Raw genomic sequence first — 17,074 nt, 5'->3', positions numbered from 1 at the left:
GTTCATCAGCTGCTGTCACAAGGAGGTAGATTTAATTGTAAATCAGGATTTGGAACTAACACAAAATCCATGTAGCTGTCTTTTCCCAAAAGAAAGAATAGCTGGAGAACGAATACATTATTTTAATTTGAAGTCAGCAAATGTAAATGTATCTTTCAAATCAGAAAGATAAGAGTCAGATTGGCGGGGCTGGGGTTTTTTGTGTTTTTTTCTAGAGAGCACTGTTGCTTCAATGGCTGTAGGATTTGAATTTTCCCCAACTCTTCCTTCCTATTTCCATGATGATAGTCAATAAATCAGCTTTGCTCTTCAAAACAAAGAGCACAGATGAACTAAATGCACACAGTTTTCATGATGGCACTTAAAATGACAGAAGCAACTGAGCACCCATCTAAAAGCACCATTTATGCTAGTTGTCTCTAGGATTTGATTTTAAATGCTTTCTGCTTATTAGCACAATTCCCTCTCTGCATGCTCTTTTCTCTTAGCTTCAACGTAGCTTATTTCTTACCATGCCAAGACAATTACCTGTTTATTTTGTTAGGTTTGTGAGCCTTTTTCTGGTAGCAGTTGATCACACTGTTCCTCTTACACAGTGTTCTGTGCTTTTTTAAAATAGCACTTTCAGTTTAGATAGTAAACTTTCTCATGTTGGTGGGCTTTGAATTTTGTCCAGGTGGGCAGAAGACATCTGCACTCCTGCTTGAGAAGAGCTCAGCTCCTTGTTTTCAGCACACAGCATAACAACATGTATTTCAGTGCACACGCATTCAGCTTTTCAGTGCTGTCCCTGCTTCTCCTAATTAAGAATTATTGTAAAATTTTGGCCCGAGTGTTGGCAGTGTTTGTACTCCTAAAGGTCTGGCAGTACTGTTCCTCACTCACTCCCATTCTTTTGCAGGGTAAAGTTGCAGAACGTGGTAGACATGCAGACCTGCTTGCAAGTCCTAGCACTCTCTATTATGAAATGTGGCATACGCAGAGCAGCAAAGTACTGAACAGTCATAATGATCCGAACTGGGGAGAGAGAAATAACCAGATGTCTAAAGAGGAGGAAAGGAAGAAACTGCAAGAAGAAATTATCAATAGTGTGAAAGGCTGTGGAAACTGTTCGTGCTAAGTATGATTCTGGATTAATCTTTTCTACACAACATAAACAGTGACATGCGGCTCTTGTTTGGTTTTTTTAAGTCACCATTCAAAAACCTCCTGGGTTTTGCAGTTTTTGGTTTTTACAGTTACTCTGAGGGGCGTAATTTCAACCAAAGGAGTTGTAATTCTGCATCTTTACAAAACTAAAATTCATTGGCATCTGTAAGAGCAAAGCTTTTTCATAAACTTTAAATGTCTCAACTAAGAGTGTATTTTATGGCAGTTTGTAGGCATTGGTCAGATCCCTTGGTAGATGCTCAAGATGGATTATTAAATTGCAAACAGGCTTGTCCTTGATTTACGTTATTTCTGAATGTCGTTGATTGATAAATGTCATGTTTTAATTGGGCTAAGTTGAACTCAGTTGCTGCTGAGGAAGATGCAGGTTGAATTCTTGAGTGGTGGTCTAGTAGGAAATCCTTCCTGTAAAGAATAAGAAAAGCATCAACAAAATATTCAAAGTTTTTAGTAGGAACTGAAGCACTGGAATAATCCACCTCAGAAAACAGCTGTGCTACTAGACCATCAGGAAATGTATTCCTTCAAAAGAGAATTCAGTGTTTTTAAGAGCTATCAAAAATCTAGGATTGACAAATGATCATGTCACTTCATGGAAAGCATGCAAAATATTGTCTGCAAATATAAAGAATCTGAACCTTCCCTTTTATTTAAATGAAAAGCAGAAGTCCAAGATCAGGATTCTTTATCCTCAACATCTGCTTGAGTAGGCAAAGCAGAATGCAGTTCTCTTTTTCACTTCAGTCATGGCATTAGGGAGCGGCTGGCACTCAGTAAGAACTGTCAGGAATTTCTGTTGTCACTGGTGGGAGAAAATGACCTGGATAATGTTGGAAGTGTTGCAGTCATCTCCAGACCTCAATAGTCAGAACTTCTTCGGTGTCAAGAAAACCTCAGTCTTTGTGATTCCTGGGACGCTACAGGATTGTGGCTTTAGGCCTTATCTCTCCAGGCATGTTGACCATGTTTATTTTTTACTAGCTACTCTCCTATAATTCCTTTTTTGCTTTTTTTTTTTTTAAATCCTTCTCTTGGATGCTGCAAAACAACTTATTTTTTTCTAAGAAATTACACCAGTGTAATTACATTCATATAATTGTGTTAGTAAAATTATGCAAAATTTCTCAGTATGGGTACTTGCAAAGCACTGAATTTTGATGCTGCTTGAAGTTTATTTCTGAATAGTGTTTATTCTTTTGTATTAAGCCCTTCTTTGAAACCAAATACAGGAACAGCATCTTAAAGGAACTGAAACCTTTGTTATCTTTTCTGCTAGTCACTCATTTTCTCTCTATTAAAATGATGGGGGGAAAAGAATCTGTTATCAATCAGCAGTTTAAAACAATTTTAAGATTGTATCAAATGCAAAGACTCTTATTTTCATACTTGGAGTCCAGAAGCAAAATGGAGCCTTATTAATGAATTGACAGTTCAGAATTCCAGTAGCTTATCATTTTATTTTCACCAGGTTTTTTATTTTAATCTATTTTTAGTTTCTAACAGCAGTGTGGCTGATTTATAAAGGTGAAGTTTTGGAAATGTCAGAGGTCTGAAGGAAGTGTTTTTTTACTTTTTTTTTTCTTGATGGACAGTTTCGCGTATTGCAGGGCTTAGATGGTCTATTAGTTGATTGAAGAGAGCACAGAAGCAAGCACTAGCATCTAAACAAAGTCTGAACCCAAAGCCATTTTAATGCCAAATTTGATTGTGAAGGTAAGTTTTCAGGTGAGCAAGTGATTATAGAAGGCCCATGTGTTTTGTGATCACTGGGGATGGAGTCTGCAAGCACACCAAGAATTTTAGTATTACATGTTGGGGATGAGGATTGATATCAGATGGTAAATACGAGAAGTGGTCAAGGCTTTATTTAAACTGGCAGTGGGTTTGTCACAGCTGTGAGGCTATTGCCTGTCCCTGCCATCACTTTTTATGCCAGCCCATGTGCTGCCGCTCGTGAGACGTTAAGCAGAGCTCTTAACAAAGGTGTTTCCTGAGAGAGGATGGTATCACAGAGTACTTGTTGGGAAGAGTTTTGCAGTGAGATTTGGAGATATCTGAAAACTTCCTGGCTTTGAGTGATGTGCTTGTCTGTCTGCTTTTAAGGCACAGGTTACAAAAATGTGTTTTCCCATTGTAAATTTGCTAACAGCGCACAAGAAATGGAAGAAAAAAACCCCTACTGGTTTAAAAAAAAAAAAAAGTTCCTCCTGATTGCCTTCCCAAGTTAAATGGCAGAAAAACTCATAGAGCTGTAAATGAGCGAATGAGGATTCTCGGGCATTGGCAATTTTGCACAATCCTATCAGAGGGATGCTGGAGTAAAACAGTGAGTGACCTGCATCTTGTGAGCAGTGGGATCGGGGAGGTGGTAGCAGTACTTTGTGGACCTATGCTAGAAGGTAAAACTTCTGCTCAGACCTCTTTGTTTAGGATTTTCATTCATGTACAATGGCTCCAAAATGTCACCATTCTAAGCAGGCATTTAGAACACAATGGTGGGAGAGTCCTGGCTTTGGAGGCTGACTGTAGTTCTCTGACTGTCAAGATGGCATATGATATTTCTTTAAAAAGCTTTACAATTTCTACAGGAAATGGATACAACCTCTGAACTTTGGTAATCCCGCTTTTCTGTCACCCTTTTTCTGTCACTTGGAACATTGCTTTTCTAAATAGAAGCTTTTCAAGTTCTTGAAATGTTCCCAGACTTCCAGATGTTTTGTTTTTCAAAATTTAAGTTGCCTTCTCCCACTGTAAGATCTTCATTTGTGTTTTTAGAGTGAAAAAAAAAAAAGTTTTTTCATCTTTTTTTCCCGCATTTCTTTCAGAAAGAGAGAATGTTTGTGTAAAATTGGGCATAAAAACAAACTGCTTTTGCAGTGGATAATCGTCTATTAACTATAAACTTACCAATTTCATTTGAATTCCTGTGCTTGAGCTTCTAAGGACAATACTCTTTTTGGCTATTCTTACTCCAGGTGAGCAAGCTAATTAATGGTTGGTGGAGAGGTAATTTTGTTTTGGTTGTCCGAAATGGAGATTCATAACTCCTGGCAGATGATCCCTCAGTTTCTTCTCAACAGTGCTATTATATGGATTAGTAGTTACCAAATCTCTTAAAATTTAGTTTTTAAATTATGTTTAAATCTCCTTTTGGAACAGGAGTGTAAAATAGATATTGTACAGTAAGCTGATACATATGCAAAAAGAACTAGCTTAAGATCATATGGTGTAAAAATCCTGATGGAAGACTTCTTACCTTGACTCCTGTTGTTTGTCTGTGTGTAGATAATTGTTATTGAATAAAGGATTTATCTTTGTGAATAGAAATGGTTGTCCTGGTAAAATTATTTAAATAACAGCATTGGCAGTGTGGTTCTTCCACCCAGAAAGGGAAGCTCCAAACTGACCCTTTTAGCCAATTGGCAGTTGTTTGCAGTGCTTGGAACTGACAGTGAAAATGATAACAGATTATAGGGCTGTGTGCTAGCATAAGGCAAAGTGTTGCAGATAATCAATCAGGAAGGTGAATTTGTATAGTACATACAAATCCTGTTTCCCTGGGCTTTATAGCCTTTTAAAGTTCAGTGTACTGAGTTGCAGGATCTCTCTACAGCTCCCTGGAAGGAGACTGTTGGCAGAGGGGGGGTTGGCCTCTTCTCCCAGGTAACAGTAGTAGGAAAGGCCTCGAGTTGTGCCTGGGGGAGGTTTGGGTTGGGAATTAGGAAGAACAGAGTGGTGAGGCACTGACACAGGCTGCCCAGCGAGGTGGTGGAGTCACCGTCCCTGGAGGTGTTAAGGAAGGGGTCAGCGTGGCACTGAGGGATGAGGTTAGTGGGTCAGATTGGTGGTAGGTGGGTGGTTGGGCTGGATGGTCTTAGTGGTCGTGTCCAACTGTAGGGATTTTATGAAGGGCACTCGTGTTAGATGCAGCATGCTGGTGAGGTGGAAGTTGCTGAAAAGCTCGCCTGTTTTCTTTCTTAAACATACATTTGTAAAAACACAGCATAGTGAACTGTTTTACTCCCTTAGCACTGAACTAGAGAGCATTAGAGCTAGATCTGTTTTAAGAAATTGCCTGAGCCCGCTTTTGAAGTGACAATGTGTCTAATTTCTGACTGGATTTCATGTTACGTAACTCAAGTTTCTTACTGTGAAACGGGAGAGGGAAATGTCATTTGTGTAGCTTTGATAGTTCTTGTAATGTATCTGCACTGCGTGGATGTGAGCTGCTGTAACCACTGGTCCTGTGTTGTTCTGTCTCAAAATGATGTCACTGAGCACTGTGTGGCCATAAGGAAGGGACATGAGATCCTGGAGCAGGCTGCTTTGGTCATGTGTGACTGGATGAATTTCCAACTGTTGTTTCTGAGGGTTCACTTGCTTCTTTTTGACTCTTTTAACAGTCCTTTGCAGGAATGCTGTATAAATGCTTACTGACAAGAAAAGAAGTCATTAATGAAAGAGCTGTAATGGGAGTATGTTGTTTTTCTTCACGTGTACATCTAACTTCTGTTAGTGCTGACTTCTATTAGTTGCATGCGTGCATCAAGGAAAACAGTAATTACAAATCTAGCGTTTTCTAATTTTCACATAAATTAGGAATCATTTTGAGGTTACCATGCTCATTTAACATCCCATCTGTGTTCACACAATGGTTGCAGAACTGACAGTTTAGTATTCTATTGATTATCTAATGTTTCACAGCGGGGAAAAATGTAACGCGACGTTTATTTTGGGTAGTCAGGCATCTAAACACCCTTCCCTGCCTTCAGCCCTGACTTCTGCTGGAGGGTTGGCTTCAGCCAGTGTGCAGGACAGGAGATCCGATGGCAGCTGGATGTGTTTATGGCAGCACACCAATGTGTTTGTTGTACCTCTGGAAGGAGCCACAGCATCTTTGTGAAATAATGATTTAAAGTGGTGTGAAGTGATTTGGCAGAACTCTGCCATACAGTTGTCTTATCATTTCAATGACAGTTTCATTAATGAGAGAGGTCAATTGTGAAGTCTGAGCATCCTGTAGAACTGAAATTCTAGAATGTGGGTGCTACGTTACAGCACTGCTAAATAATTATTATTTATTTTAGAAAATCCTCAGGTCAGTGCCTGAAAAAAATGTATTTAAAATCCCTATTATGGTTTTTGATCAATTTGTGCAGGTGTTGAAACAAAACTCGGGGAAAAGACACAAGCAGCATGGAAGCTCAAAGCAACCTTGTGATCCTAAAAGGAAAGCTCTAAGGCCAACCCAGCATCCTGTTCCCTTTTGTCTCCCACCAGGGCACTGCCAGAGCCCCACAGTGGTGCTTGAAGTGAGAAACAGTCCTCTGCAAGCTGGCCTGCCTGACCCCAGGTCACCGGTCATAGGTACCCTGTGGGAGCAGTGCTGTATACAAAGTACTGCTGCGTGTTGTCCTGTGGCTGTGTAAGGAAGGAGCCTACAACGCCATCAGACGCAAAGTGCTTTTCTAGATGGCATTTGGTCAACCTGTCAGGGTCCTTGTTACCCCAAATATGCTCTTTATGCTGGCAGGCTGCCTGCTAGGCCACGTAGCTTCCTATGTTGACTTGAAGGCATGTCCCAGAGGTGAATTATGATTAACTGTCTTAAACAGCTGAGCTGTGGTGAAAGTAGGGCTGATGGAATTCAGCCTATGAATTAACCGAGCTCCTATACATGGCTACAATGTAATCACAACTTTAGACATATTAGTGCTTCGTTGTATGATCTCCTTAAGACGTGCCTGTTGTGCTAAGTTGCACAGTAGGTATTTTATTTGAGGGGGAAAAAAAGTAAGGCAGTTGTGTCTTAAGACAGAATTTAAAATAGCATCTCTGTTGTTGAAAGACTAATGTGACATCTCAGCTCCCCCATATTTCATTTCCAGTTTTCAATGCTTTGTAGCCCTTTATAAAATTGTCAAGTAAAGCATTTATGTCACACCAACTTAAAATGTGTCTTGTAAAGCTATCAGCCTTATCCTGGAGAGTAGAGGGGGGAAAAGAAGAGATTTTCTTTCCTTTCATTATGGAGAGGAAGAAACAGGCTGGAACACAGTATATCAGCTTGTACTGTGTCCTTTGAATGCATTGTAAAGTGCTCTACAAGTGTCATCTGAGGATTTTACTGGCCTTGTGCGAGCACCAATACGTGTTCTGAAACACGGAGGTTGAAAAGATGAAAAGTTTTCATTTTAAGCTAGTTGCAGCAAATGGAATGTGAAGGTCAGTCTGTAATTAGGAATGAGCGTTTCATGTGCAGTTGATGCATGAATTATGTGAAGGGCTATGCTGCTTTCTCCTGAAATGGAAATACGTGTTCAGGTATTCTCACGTGAGTGTAAAAATCTTCATTTCTTCGGTGATTTGAAAAAAAGCCAGGCTTTTTAAGAAGACAAACGATAATAGTAATGAAAAAAGAGCTTATTTAGAAGGAAAAGCAGGGGATGTTTTATAGTAATGCGTAGTGTTTGCAGAATTTGTACATGGTAATGAGTGACATGAGCTGCTGATGCTATGAAGTGATTGAAGTAATATCAGATATTTGACAGGATGTAAGAAGGAGAGGACAAAGCAGAGGTATTTTAGGCTGCTGTATTTCTTTCTGTCCTGTGCAGAATTCACCTGGGTTTATTTCAAAGCCTGTGTGGGGATGTTGAGCTGGTAATGGATTTTGGGTGTTTGGACCAGAAAAATACACACCAAACTGGGACTAATGACAATCCCACAGTCTCAGCAGAAAAGAAGTTCTATGGAGCAGCTTATTAAATCTTTGAAAGTTAACAAAGGAACTGAAGTGCTGAGTAGTAATATATTAGTACTTACATCAGGGAGCTGACGCGTGAAGTAGATGAATGTCGCGTGTCTTTGGCTAGCTCTCCCACATAGCAGGTGTCACAGATGTCTGTCCACTGACGAGGGAGAGAGACTTTGGCAGACTTCAGACTTTGAAATGGTTCAATTTAAACTCCTGCGTATCTATAATGTAGAAAGAGAGTGTGTATGTACCTGAGAATGGCTTAAAGCTGGGAAGGAGTCGAAAAGATGGGTAACCTGTAAAATTGTACTGTGGAACTCCTGAAGTTTACCTTTGAGGGTGTGGAGGGAATCAATTTGCAGTCAGTGGTATTCAGTGTGTGTGCCGCACAGAGTGACTCCAGTGCAGTTACTGAGAACACCCCTTGCCTGAGCAAACAAGGTTTCTGAACTTTTTAGGGTAAAAATAATGACCCTATGTTGGACAGAGCAGTAATGCTTTTTTTGTGTGTGTGTTTTACAGTATTTAAATATAAATGGCTCACGAAGAGAAACTCGGAGGGGCATTACTGGAGAGCAGTGGGGAGGAGGGTTTCCTAAAACCAACTGGGGGTTGGACTCGATGATCTCTGGAGGTCCCTTCCAACCCCTACAATTCTGTGATTCTGTGAAAACTGATTCCTTAACGGCTGGTCTTGGCCTCGAGTTTTCCTTGCAGCCTCTTAAACGTTACTTTGCTCTGTTACCTCTTCTCCCTTTGCTATCCCCATAGCTGGACTAGAATTCTCCTATCATTCCCTCTTAAAGGAATTCCTGTCTGTGAGCTTGAGGAAACATGACCAGCTTGTCACATAGGGCCGGGCTTTTTCTCTCACGTGCTGCTTTCAAAGGAACTTAGTGGGTGACCTGTGCAGTGGGATGCTGCACAACGAAGGCCCTGGTGCTGCAGTCAGATCTCTTGGGCAGCAGCTGTCCTGCCAGGAGGGGTTTGCTTCACCGAGTGCTGCGTGGGGAGCTCTGCCACAGCTTCTGCTTCTTCCAGTTTGGGAGGGCATGTAGCCTGAAATATGAGGAATCTGTGACCTGCCGCCTTGGTGCCGGCTTTTGTTTGCTCTTCCGTATTGTTTGGGTTGTACAGGCATCCAATCCTCAATAGTATCTGTGTGTGATCAGGTTACAGAGCTGTGCTTCCAAAATGGGCAGAGAGCAATACGTGTGCACAGTTCTGACAGTGTGGAAGGGATGATTTTCAACATCACCTCCACCAAAAATAGTGTTTGCCAGAACCCTGCGCTTCTGCTTAGCGCTGCTACCAAGAGTCTACCTGTGCTGAAATGTGTTTGGTGCTGTATCTTTGTATCTCAGAACTCAGGTCCCATCAGCTTTGTGCTTTCCTGTCAGTCCCCCTGGAATTTTGGATGCTAGAGGGCTCCAGCTGGAAACCTTCTGTGACTACATGTAGAGCTCTGAAATCATACCTACTGAACCCTGGTTAGGCAAGGCTCACCTGTTGCCTGACAAGAGATCCATGTGCGTGCTGACAGCTTATAACATGCTAGGATGTCTTTTTTAAATGCCTCCAGCAAAATCGTCAGCTGGAATTTCCATCAGCTATTAGATTCTAAACTCCCCAGGTACTTGTAATGAGAAGTGGCTGTAGGTAAATAAGGTTTCGAAGGCTTTCTCTGTGTCCTCTGTGTGTTCCATGTACTGGGTTCATATGCGAGTAACCACAGTTCTCTCAGACACAGCTGGATTCTGCCATGATGCAGCAGCTCTCAGCCACAGTCTGGAGATATTTATTTACACAGCATCCTGTGTGTATGCCCTGTGTGCAACACACACTGGAATGGTAAGTTTAAAATACAAGGATTGCTCCAAAAGTAATGCCTCCTATCTTATTCCGTTGGCCCACAATATCAGAGGCAGGTGGTTGCAGCAGTGGTAACAGCAATGTGAAGGACAAGCCACGTTCTAGATGGCCATATACAAGCTGTAACACCACAAAATGGAGAGCAGCTTGATCAGCTCATCTGTGCTGAATTGGCGAATGGTGGTGACTGTGTTTAATAAAAGCATTCTGTAGCTGAGAACTTCTCTATCAAATAGTGTTGTTGTTCTCTTTGTTTCTGTTGTAGTTTGCATGGAAATAAATAGAAGGCATTACTTTTTGAACAATCTTTGTACTACATATCCTTTTTGTAGGCAATGTGTGCAAATCATGTTTAGCACTCAGTTCCTAATTCATACAGAAAAGGCCATCAGGCCTTGAGTGCATATGTATGTACTAAAGGTAAGCATAGAGACCAGAGTTAATGAAAGGAGGAACAGGAAACAACTGAAGGCAGACTGCAATACTGAATGTATTACCTACTATAAATAGCATAAAAGTAATTTATAGCAAGTCAAAGGCAAATAACACTTGTTTTCTATAATTCTCTTTTGATTTCAATAGATTAACAACTCCATAAGCTGTCAAAAAGTGTTTTATATTGATTATGTTGTGGTTTTGCTTGCATTTAAGGCCCCCAAACTTTCTAGTTTTTGTTTGGTCTACTGGAAAGAAGTCTTAATTCTAGCAAATAAGTGTTTAAGTGATTCTGATAGGTGTCTAGACAAACAAATCCTATAAATGGCTGTTTTCAGTCTCTGATATCAAGGAGTTGATGGGAATTTATTTGGAGGAAATACAGGCTCGTCTCTGATTTAGACTAAAGCTGCTTTACTAGTATTAAAGGGGTGGAAAAACAAAAATGTAGAAAACTGTGCTAACTTGCATATGCTTTAAAATTGATTGGACGCATCTCTTAAGTACCTTACTTAAAGGAATGTTAAGCTCTTTTACTACATCTGCAAATTACAGCTGTTTGACAGTTTGGGTTTAGTCTGACAGCTCGCATCAGTCAGAATGTGATGAGCAGAAGACTAAGAGGCTGCAATGCTTGCTGGCAACTGGAACTCGTAATATGAGTCAGCTAGAAAATGTTGAAAAGTCGGTACAAACTGCCTGTGATGTGTTGACACGTGTTGTGCTCCTGTTGGTTGCAGGGAGATGCAGGTGGTCATGGAAATGGAGTGGTCGCGTCCCAGAGTGGAGGCAAAAGGTCTTGCTCTAGGACCATGTTGTCATCCAGGTGGATTTCTCCATAAATGACCACATCGCACTTCTAAAGCTTGAAATCAACTAAAAAGTAGTTTAGTGCTAAAACTTCAGTTTTAGTATAGGTCAGTGTAAGTGTGGTGTGAGCTCACAGATGCGTGTGTGTCCTCTAAGCATAGAAGGCACTGAACTTGCATGGTCTAAGTGTAACCAGTCGAGTAGAAGAGCTGTCTCTCTTTGCAAGAAAGGATTCCTTGGTAAATTATCTTGTTATGTCTCTGAGTGAAGTGTATGGTTCCTGGCAGAGAGCAGGATTCCCTCTGGTATATTTTGAAGGCAACACCAGCTTGCTTTAATGCACACTTGTTCTGAAGTTACAGAACATATTACAAGAGCTGTTAGAATGGCTGTGCAGAACTTCAGAAAACATTGGTTTACCATATTAGTGGCAACGTAGCCAACTGAATTCAGATGGTGCTCTTTTCTAAAAAAAGGAACATGGCCACAAAGGAGTGAAAAAAACCCATAATATTCAGTGAATTATCCAACTGTTGCCACCATAGTTTTGAGTCACAGATCATACAACAGTTAGCAGTAATGAGAGTAAATATGTGAAGGAAGTTCTTACTACTAAGTTTCTTCTTGCTGTTTGACCAGACGTTTGTAATCTGCAACAGGAAAGAAAGCCACTGTGTTTGAAGAGAACAAGAATAACGTACAGGTATGATCACACAACTGAGAGTGTGCATTTGTCCTTCATGGAAGACCTCTAAATCCATCCAAATGTTGGGACTTCAGTCAAGGTTAAGTTCTGTGGGTCTCAAAATCTTGGTACTACCATCACAGAAGGCTGTGAGTAAAGGCTGGCAATTGAGAGCTTGCCACAAATCCTGTAGATCAGTTGCGTAGCTTCTTTTTGCTTCAGGTTACTTAGGCAGTACTGTCATTATCTGCTGTATGAAATGAAATCACAACTTTGCATGTGATTGTCAGGAAGATCCCAGACTACAGGCTATCTGGCAGAACTGCTGCCTCCTCTTTGGGAGAAAAGCATGCGTTATTCTCTGTGGGAACAATAGATTAGAGGGCATTAATCTCTTTACAGTGAGGCCTTGCACAGTGTCCTGTGAAAGAAGATGACCCCGTCAGTGTTTACACTGGTTTGTGTAGCTTTCAATCTGAAGGGCAGAGAAATCTCATCACTTGAGAACTCCTAGGGCTTCAGTGCGAAGCTGAAAATCAGACTAATTTGAACAGAGACCACGCTGACAGCAAGCTACTCCAGGATATGTGATGCATTGTAGAGCTAACCGAGCTGCCCTATGCCCTTAGGACAGGCAAATAACTGAATAAGGATTTCCCCCCCTTTTTTTTTACTGTTTTTATTTAAACTAGACGCAAGATGGAAAAAAAAAAAAAAAGAAAAAAAGAAAAGCAAGCATGCATGCCCTGCATTTCCTAGAGGAGGAGCCAAGTGTTGTGGTGGAAATGGTAAGAGATCCTTTTGTGCTGCAGGCTGAGGCAGATGAACAGCAGACCTTCAGCATCTCTCTGGAGGGAAAATGTGATACCCCAGCGACTGGGTTATCAAAACAAGCAGACCACCTCTGACTATAAAAAATGCCCTTTAATTTTTACCTTAGCCTTTATTTTGGGGAAGTTGATGAGAGATGAAAGAATTGTATTAATCTGTAGTTCTAGTTGTGTTTCTTTTTGCTGTCAAAAGTAAATGTTTTGCCCAAGGAAGACAGCTAAGTTGGTTTGCATGGGTGTAAAACTTTCCTTTTACTGATATTAAAATAAATAGGCGGCTCTCATTGAACTGCAGCTTGGTTTTTGTTGGGTTGGAAAGCATTTTTTCTGCGAGGAGATGATTAAAACACCATATATCCTCACATTAATAAAAATCCCTTGTGAAAATGCTGAAACTAAATGGAATATTTCCAGAAAAATCAAGCATTGTTATGATGTTTCTGAAGCGTGTGTAAAATAATCCTGTCTTCCAAAAAGATGCTTAGAGTCCTTTGGATGGAGTAGGCATCTGCCAGAGTAGAGTCACACATAAGATAACATGATTGACCATTTTTGGCATAGGATGGTCTAAATTGGCTCATCTATTGGCTGTCAGTCTCTGCTGAATTAGATCCAATTCTTTGTAGGCACGTTTCCATCTGGTTAAGTTTAGGACTCAAGCTGTTTATATATTAAAAAAAAAAAAAAGTATTTCATACCAGTAACAGTCACTGGGAAAAGATTTTTCTTATGTTCCAAATGCATTTCAGAACTATTTGGCTTCCCTTACTGGGCAAAATAACCTTCTAAAAAGTGAAAGATGCACCCATGCTTTAAGATCCTTGTAACACAGATAAAATGGAAATTCAGATTTTTATTCATGCACACTTACATGATTATATGGCTGCATATAATTCTGTAATGTGCTATTCTTCTACATTCAAAAAAAAAAAAAAAAAAAAAGCCAAACAGATTTTAAGCCTGCTAATATTTTAGCTGTGTGCATTAGGAAAGTGGGATGAATACATGATTGGCCTTGCATTATTTTTATTCTGAATATTAGCCATCTGGCACTGTGTGCTTCAGTATTTAGTGCCACAAATAATAATGAAAAATATGGTAATATCTCATGATGCTTTAACATAAAAATATAAGACAGAGGGTATAAAGCTTTGGGTGTATAATCTTAAAGCTGCCAAAGCAACTTCTTCCCTCTGCCCTTGTTTTCCATAAATGACTCTTTGATTGGAGACAGTAGCGGTAATACGGAAGTCGCTGGTTAACGCATGCTAATGAAGCTGCTTTTCTTGTACTTAATGGACTGTGGTCCTGAAGAAAACAGGTAGTAAACCCCCAGGATTTATACCTTTCTATTCATGTAGATGTGGGTGCATCCAAGATGCACAAGGAAATGCGATTTGCCTCCTGTTTCCATGCAGCCCGCCCCAAACGGAGACAGGAGCGTAACATGAAAGATGACAAGGCTAAACAGAATTTGAGTTGCCATCTGTTGGCACGGAGTTCTCACCAGCTCTTTTCAACTCTGCCGTGCTCATCCAGGATTTTAGATGCATGGCAGCTTGGCCAAAGCAGTGGTTAGGGCCAGAACCACCCACTGCTTGTCTGCGGTTCACCGGTCTGTGCACGTAGCAGAAGCATCCCGCGTAACCCGGTGCACTAGATTGACTGCCTGCAAGTGGATCAAATCCACGATGGATGCACAGCAAGCTGGCCTCTTGCTGGCCCAAGGATTGCTGCCCGAGCAGTAGATTTGGTGAGCAGGGGCTGTTTGGTGTGTCGGTCCCACTTTCTTTCACCTCTGCTTCCTCCTTGTGCATATCCTGATCCTTTTGCTTTCTCCAGATTTTGTTCTAACATGTGCTCTGGTTCGTTGCAAATACACCAGACCGTTCTTAAGCCTTTTTTGTAGTTGCTGGGTTGGTTTTTTTTGTGTGTGTGTTTTGGTTGGTTGGTGGTTTTCTTTTTTTTCTTTCCTCTGCTAATACAGTAGCCTCCCCTAAATGTCCAAGGGTGTGAGGCCTGCCAAGGAAATGGAAGAACACAGAGCCCTCTGTCCACAGAGTGTTCCTCTTGGCCAAGGCACAAATGTGTGCTTTTATTTCCTCCTGTTCAGAAGCCACAAATAATCAGGTGTTTGGCCATGGGAACATGGTAAGATAAATGTGTGATCTGAACCAAGATCTGTGATTTAAAGTTGAAGTGTTGGGAAGGAGAGAGGAGAGAAAATAGAGAAATAGGTATTGACTAATTTGGGAGATCAGAGCCAATTAGCAACACAGTTTTAATGTTGTATTCAGCCATGGGAGCCTCAGAGGTTATTAATCTGCTGGAACTTTCTCACTTGAATGAGGAGGGTTTTTCAGCCTTGTGATGGCGGTGTGAAGGAGGGGTGTTGGGGGGGCTGGAGGGTGGTTAACCAGTGGAACAAGAAGTGTGTAAAGGAACAGAGAAGACCGGAAAACAAATCTGGGCCCCTCCTTACTTTTTTTCCTTCCATGGCCTTACCATGGCACAGCAGGAGTTTGTCTCCCTACTGGCTCTGACTTTCACCTTTCTCAGTGTTTCCAAAATATCACCGGTCAGGGCAAAGGGAAGGCATGGGCTGAGCAGTGTTGTGTTTCTCCAGCTCCTCAGCATTCTGGTAAGGGTACAAAAACATCAGGGAATGTGGAAGGAGTCTTTCTGCCACCCGTGGCCTTGCTAGTGACAGACCCTGTAGTGCTGCGTTTCCATGCTGTATGATAAAGCTGCACAGCTTGCAGGGGTGACGGGCCAGGAGCCATTCTGCATGTGGCAGTTCATAATCCCAGCTTTGTTTCTGCTTCAGGAATTGCTTCAGCCTCAATAGGAGTGAATCACTGTTTGGAGGCTCAGAATTCTTTTCCACCACCTGCAGTCAGGACTGAATCACATGTGAGGACTGGGGGAAGGAGGCGACAGGGTCACCTGCCTGAACCAAAACCCTGGGCATGGAGTGCCTCCTGTTCCAACAGCTTTTCCCCTGCTAACAGCACAAAATCCACTCCTCCATGCAGCATGCTCTAGCTATGGGCCTGCTGTCTTCTCCCCAGCCCGGCCCCTGCCTCCGTCCCCACACGGAACCGTTTTGGGCAATTGCGCTTGGATAACAGACCTCTCCAGGGACTGTTTTTTCCAGCACATCCCTTCACACCTCCTGCACCCTCTCCATCCCTGTGTGTCTCTCCCAGGCACATAAGAAGAAGCTGTGGCTCTGGAGTGTGAATGTAGCTGTTACCATTATCCAAGTCTTGACTTCCCTTCTTGGGCGGACCAACAAGCAGTGCCTGAAAGCAGAGTCAGCTGGGCAGGAGGGTGTTGTTTGAAGGAGGAGGGAGAAGAGGATAGGTGTAAGCATCTGCTCTGCCTCAGCTTGGGGTGACTGGCTGTGCTGCGTTCCAGCCAAGCTATGCCAGAGGTTTAGCAGTGCAAGGAGGGCAGTGTCATGTGCTGGGGGATGGCAATCTCTCCTTCTGTGGCGGCTGGGGGGTCACTCTGCCACAAGGAGCTCCCTTAGCACCTGTTCTTAGATCCCCTTAGCTCTTAAGTGGCAGTCTGAAAATTCAGTATCCTCCAGCCAGGGCGGGTGGCTGCGCTTCCATCACGTCAGCGTGCCTGTAAAACTGACGTTCGTTTCTGTTACTTTAATCTTTCTGCGGAGAAAAGGACGTGCTGGGTGAAGTTAAAGGCAGCGCTAGGGCGGGCGTTCGGGATGGACAAAGCCGCGAGGACCGAACTCTGCAACTCCCGCAGCGACGTGCTGCTCCCGGGAGGGAAACTGACGGGAGGCAGCTGTGCGGGGTGCTGCACGGGCGGTCGTGGCTGTGTGCGGCACGGCCTGGGCGCGGCTCTTCCCGAGGAACTAACGCGTGGCTGCCCGCGGCGCAGCGCCGAGCCAGGCGTGCGGGGCGCTGAGCTCGGGGCGCTCCGGTGCCCCATAGCGTCACCTGCAAGTCCCGGCGGCACCTGCCCGACCTGTCGGAGCGTACAGTCCCCGTGCAGCGTCGGGGATGGAAAAGCAGCGGCGCTCCGCGCGAGGCGCAAGCGAAAACTTTAACGTAGGAACCTCCGCTCGATACCGAGGCGCCCGGTAACGGAGCCCGAAGGCTCACGGTGACGCCGCTCCTCCTTCCCCGCCGCCAGCCGCTCCGCGCTCCAGGTCCGCTCCCCGTTTCCCAAGCCCCGCGCTGACCCCGCGGGCGCAGGTGCACAACTTTCAGCTCCGGCGCTCGGGGAGGGGCGGGCGGGGCCGCGGGGGCGATGCCGCGGGTCCCTCCTTCCCGGCGCTGCCCCGCGCCCACCGGGGCCGTACCGCGGCCCGGCACCGCCTCCCGCCGCCGCCGCCGCTCCCCCTCTCCCGCAGCACCGCCGCGGTGCGGCAGCGGCCGCCCTCCCTCGTCCCTCCCTCCTCCCTCCCGCAGCCGCGCCCGGCCCGGCCGTGCCCCGCGCCGCGATGCCGCCCCTCCCCGCCGGGGGCACGGCGGGCCCAGGCGGCGG

The 17,074-nt window shown here is 43.5% G+C and overlaps 1 protein-coding gene across 1 annotated transcript in view; it reads left to right on the top strand.

Moving 5' to 3' along the window:
* ABCB7 (ATP binding cassette subfamily B member 7) overlaps positions 1–4,497 on the top strand; it is a 35,986-nt gene extending 31,489 nt beyond the window's left edge. The window contains exon 16 of the mRNA XM_042825176.1: positions 902–4,497. Within this exon, the coding sequence (XP_042681110.1) occupies positions 902–1,120 (219 nt within the window). The 3' untranslated portion in view covers positions 1,121–4,497. The remainder of the gene's footprint in view (positions 1–901) is intronic.
* The last annotated feature ends 12,577 nt before the right edge of the window (positions 4,498–17,074 follow it).

This window comes from Centrocercus urophasianus, unplaced genomic scaffold (genome assembly GCF_019232065.1).
Source record: "Centrocercus urophasianus isolate 14NV4802_14NV808 unplaced genomic scaffold, USGS_Curo_1.0 seq_24, whole genome shotgun sequence".
Lineage (NCBI taxonomy): Eukaryota > Metazoa > Chordata > Aves > Galliformes > Phasianidae > Centrocercus > Centrocercus urophasianus.
The sequence above is the reverse complement of the archived record's forward strand: the minus strand, read 5'-3'. Positions and strand labels throughout refer to the sequence as shown.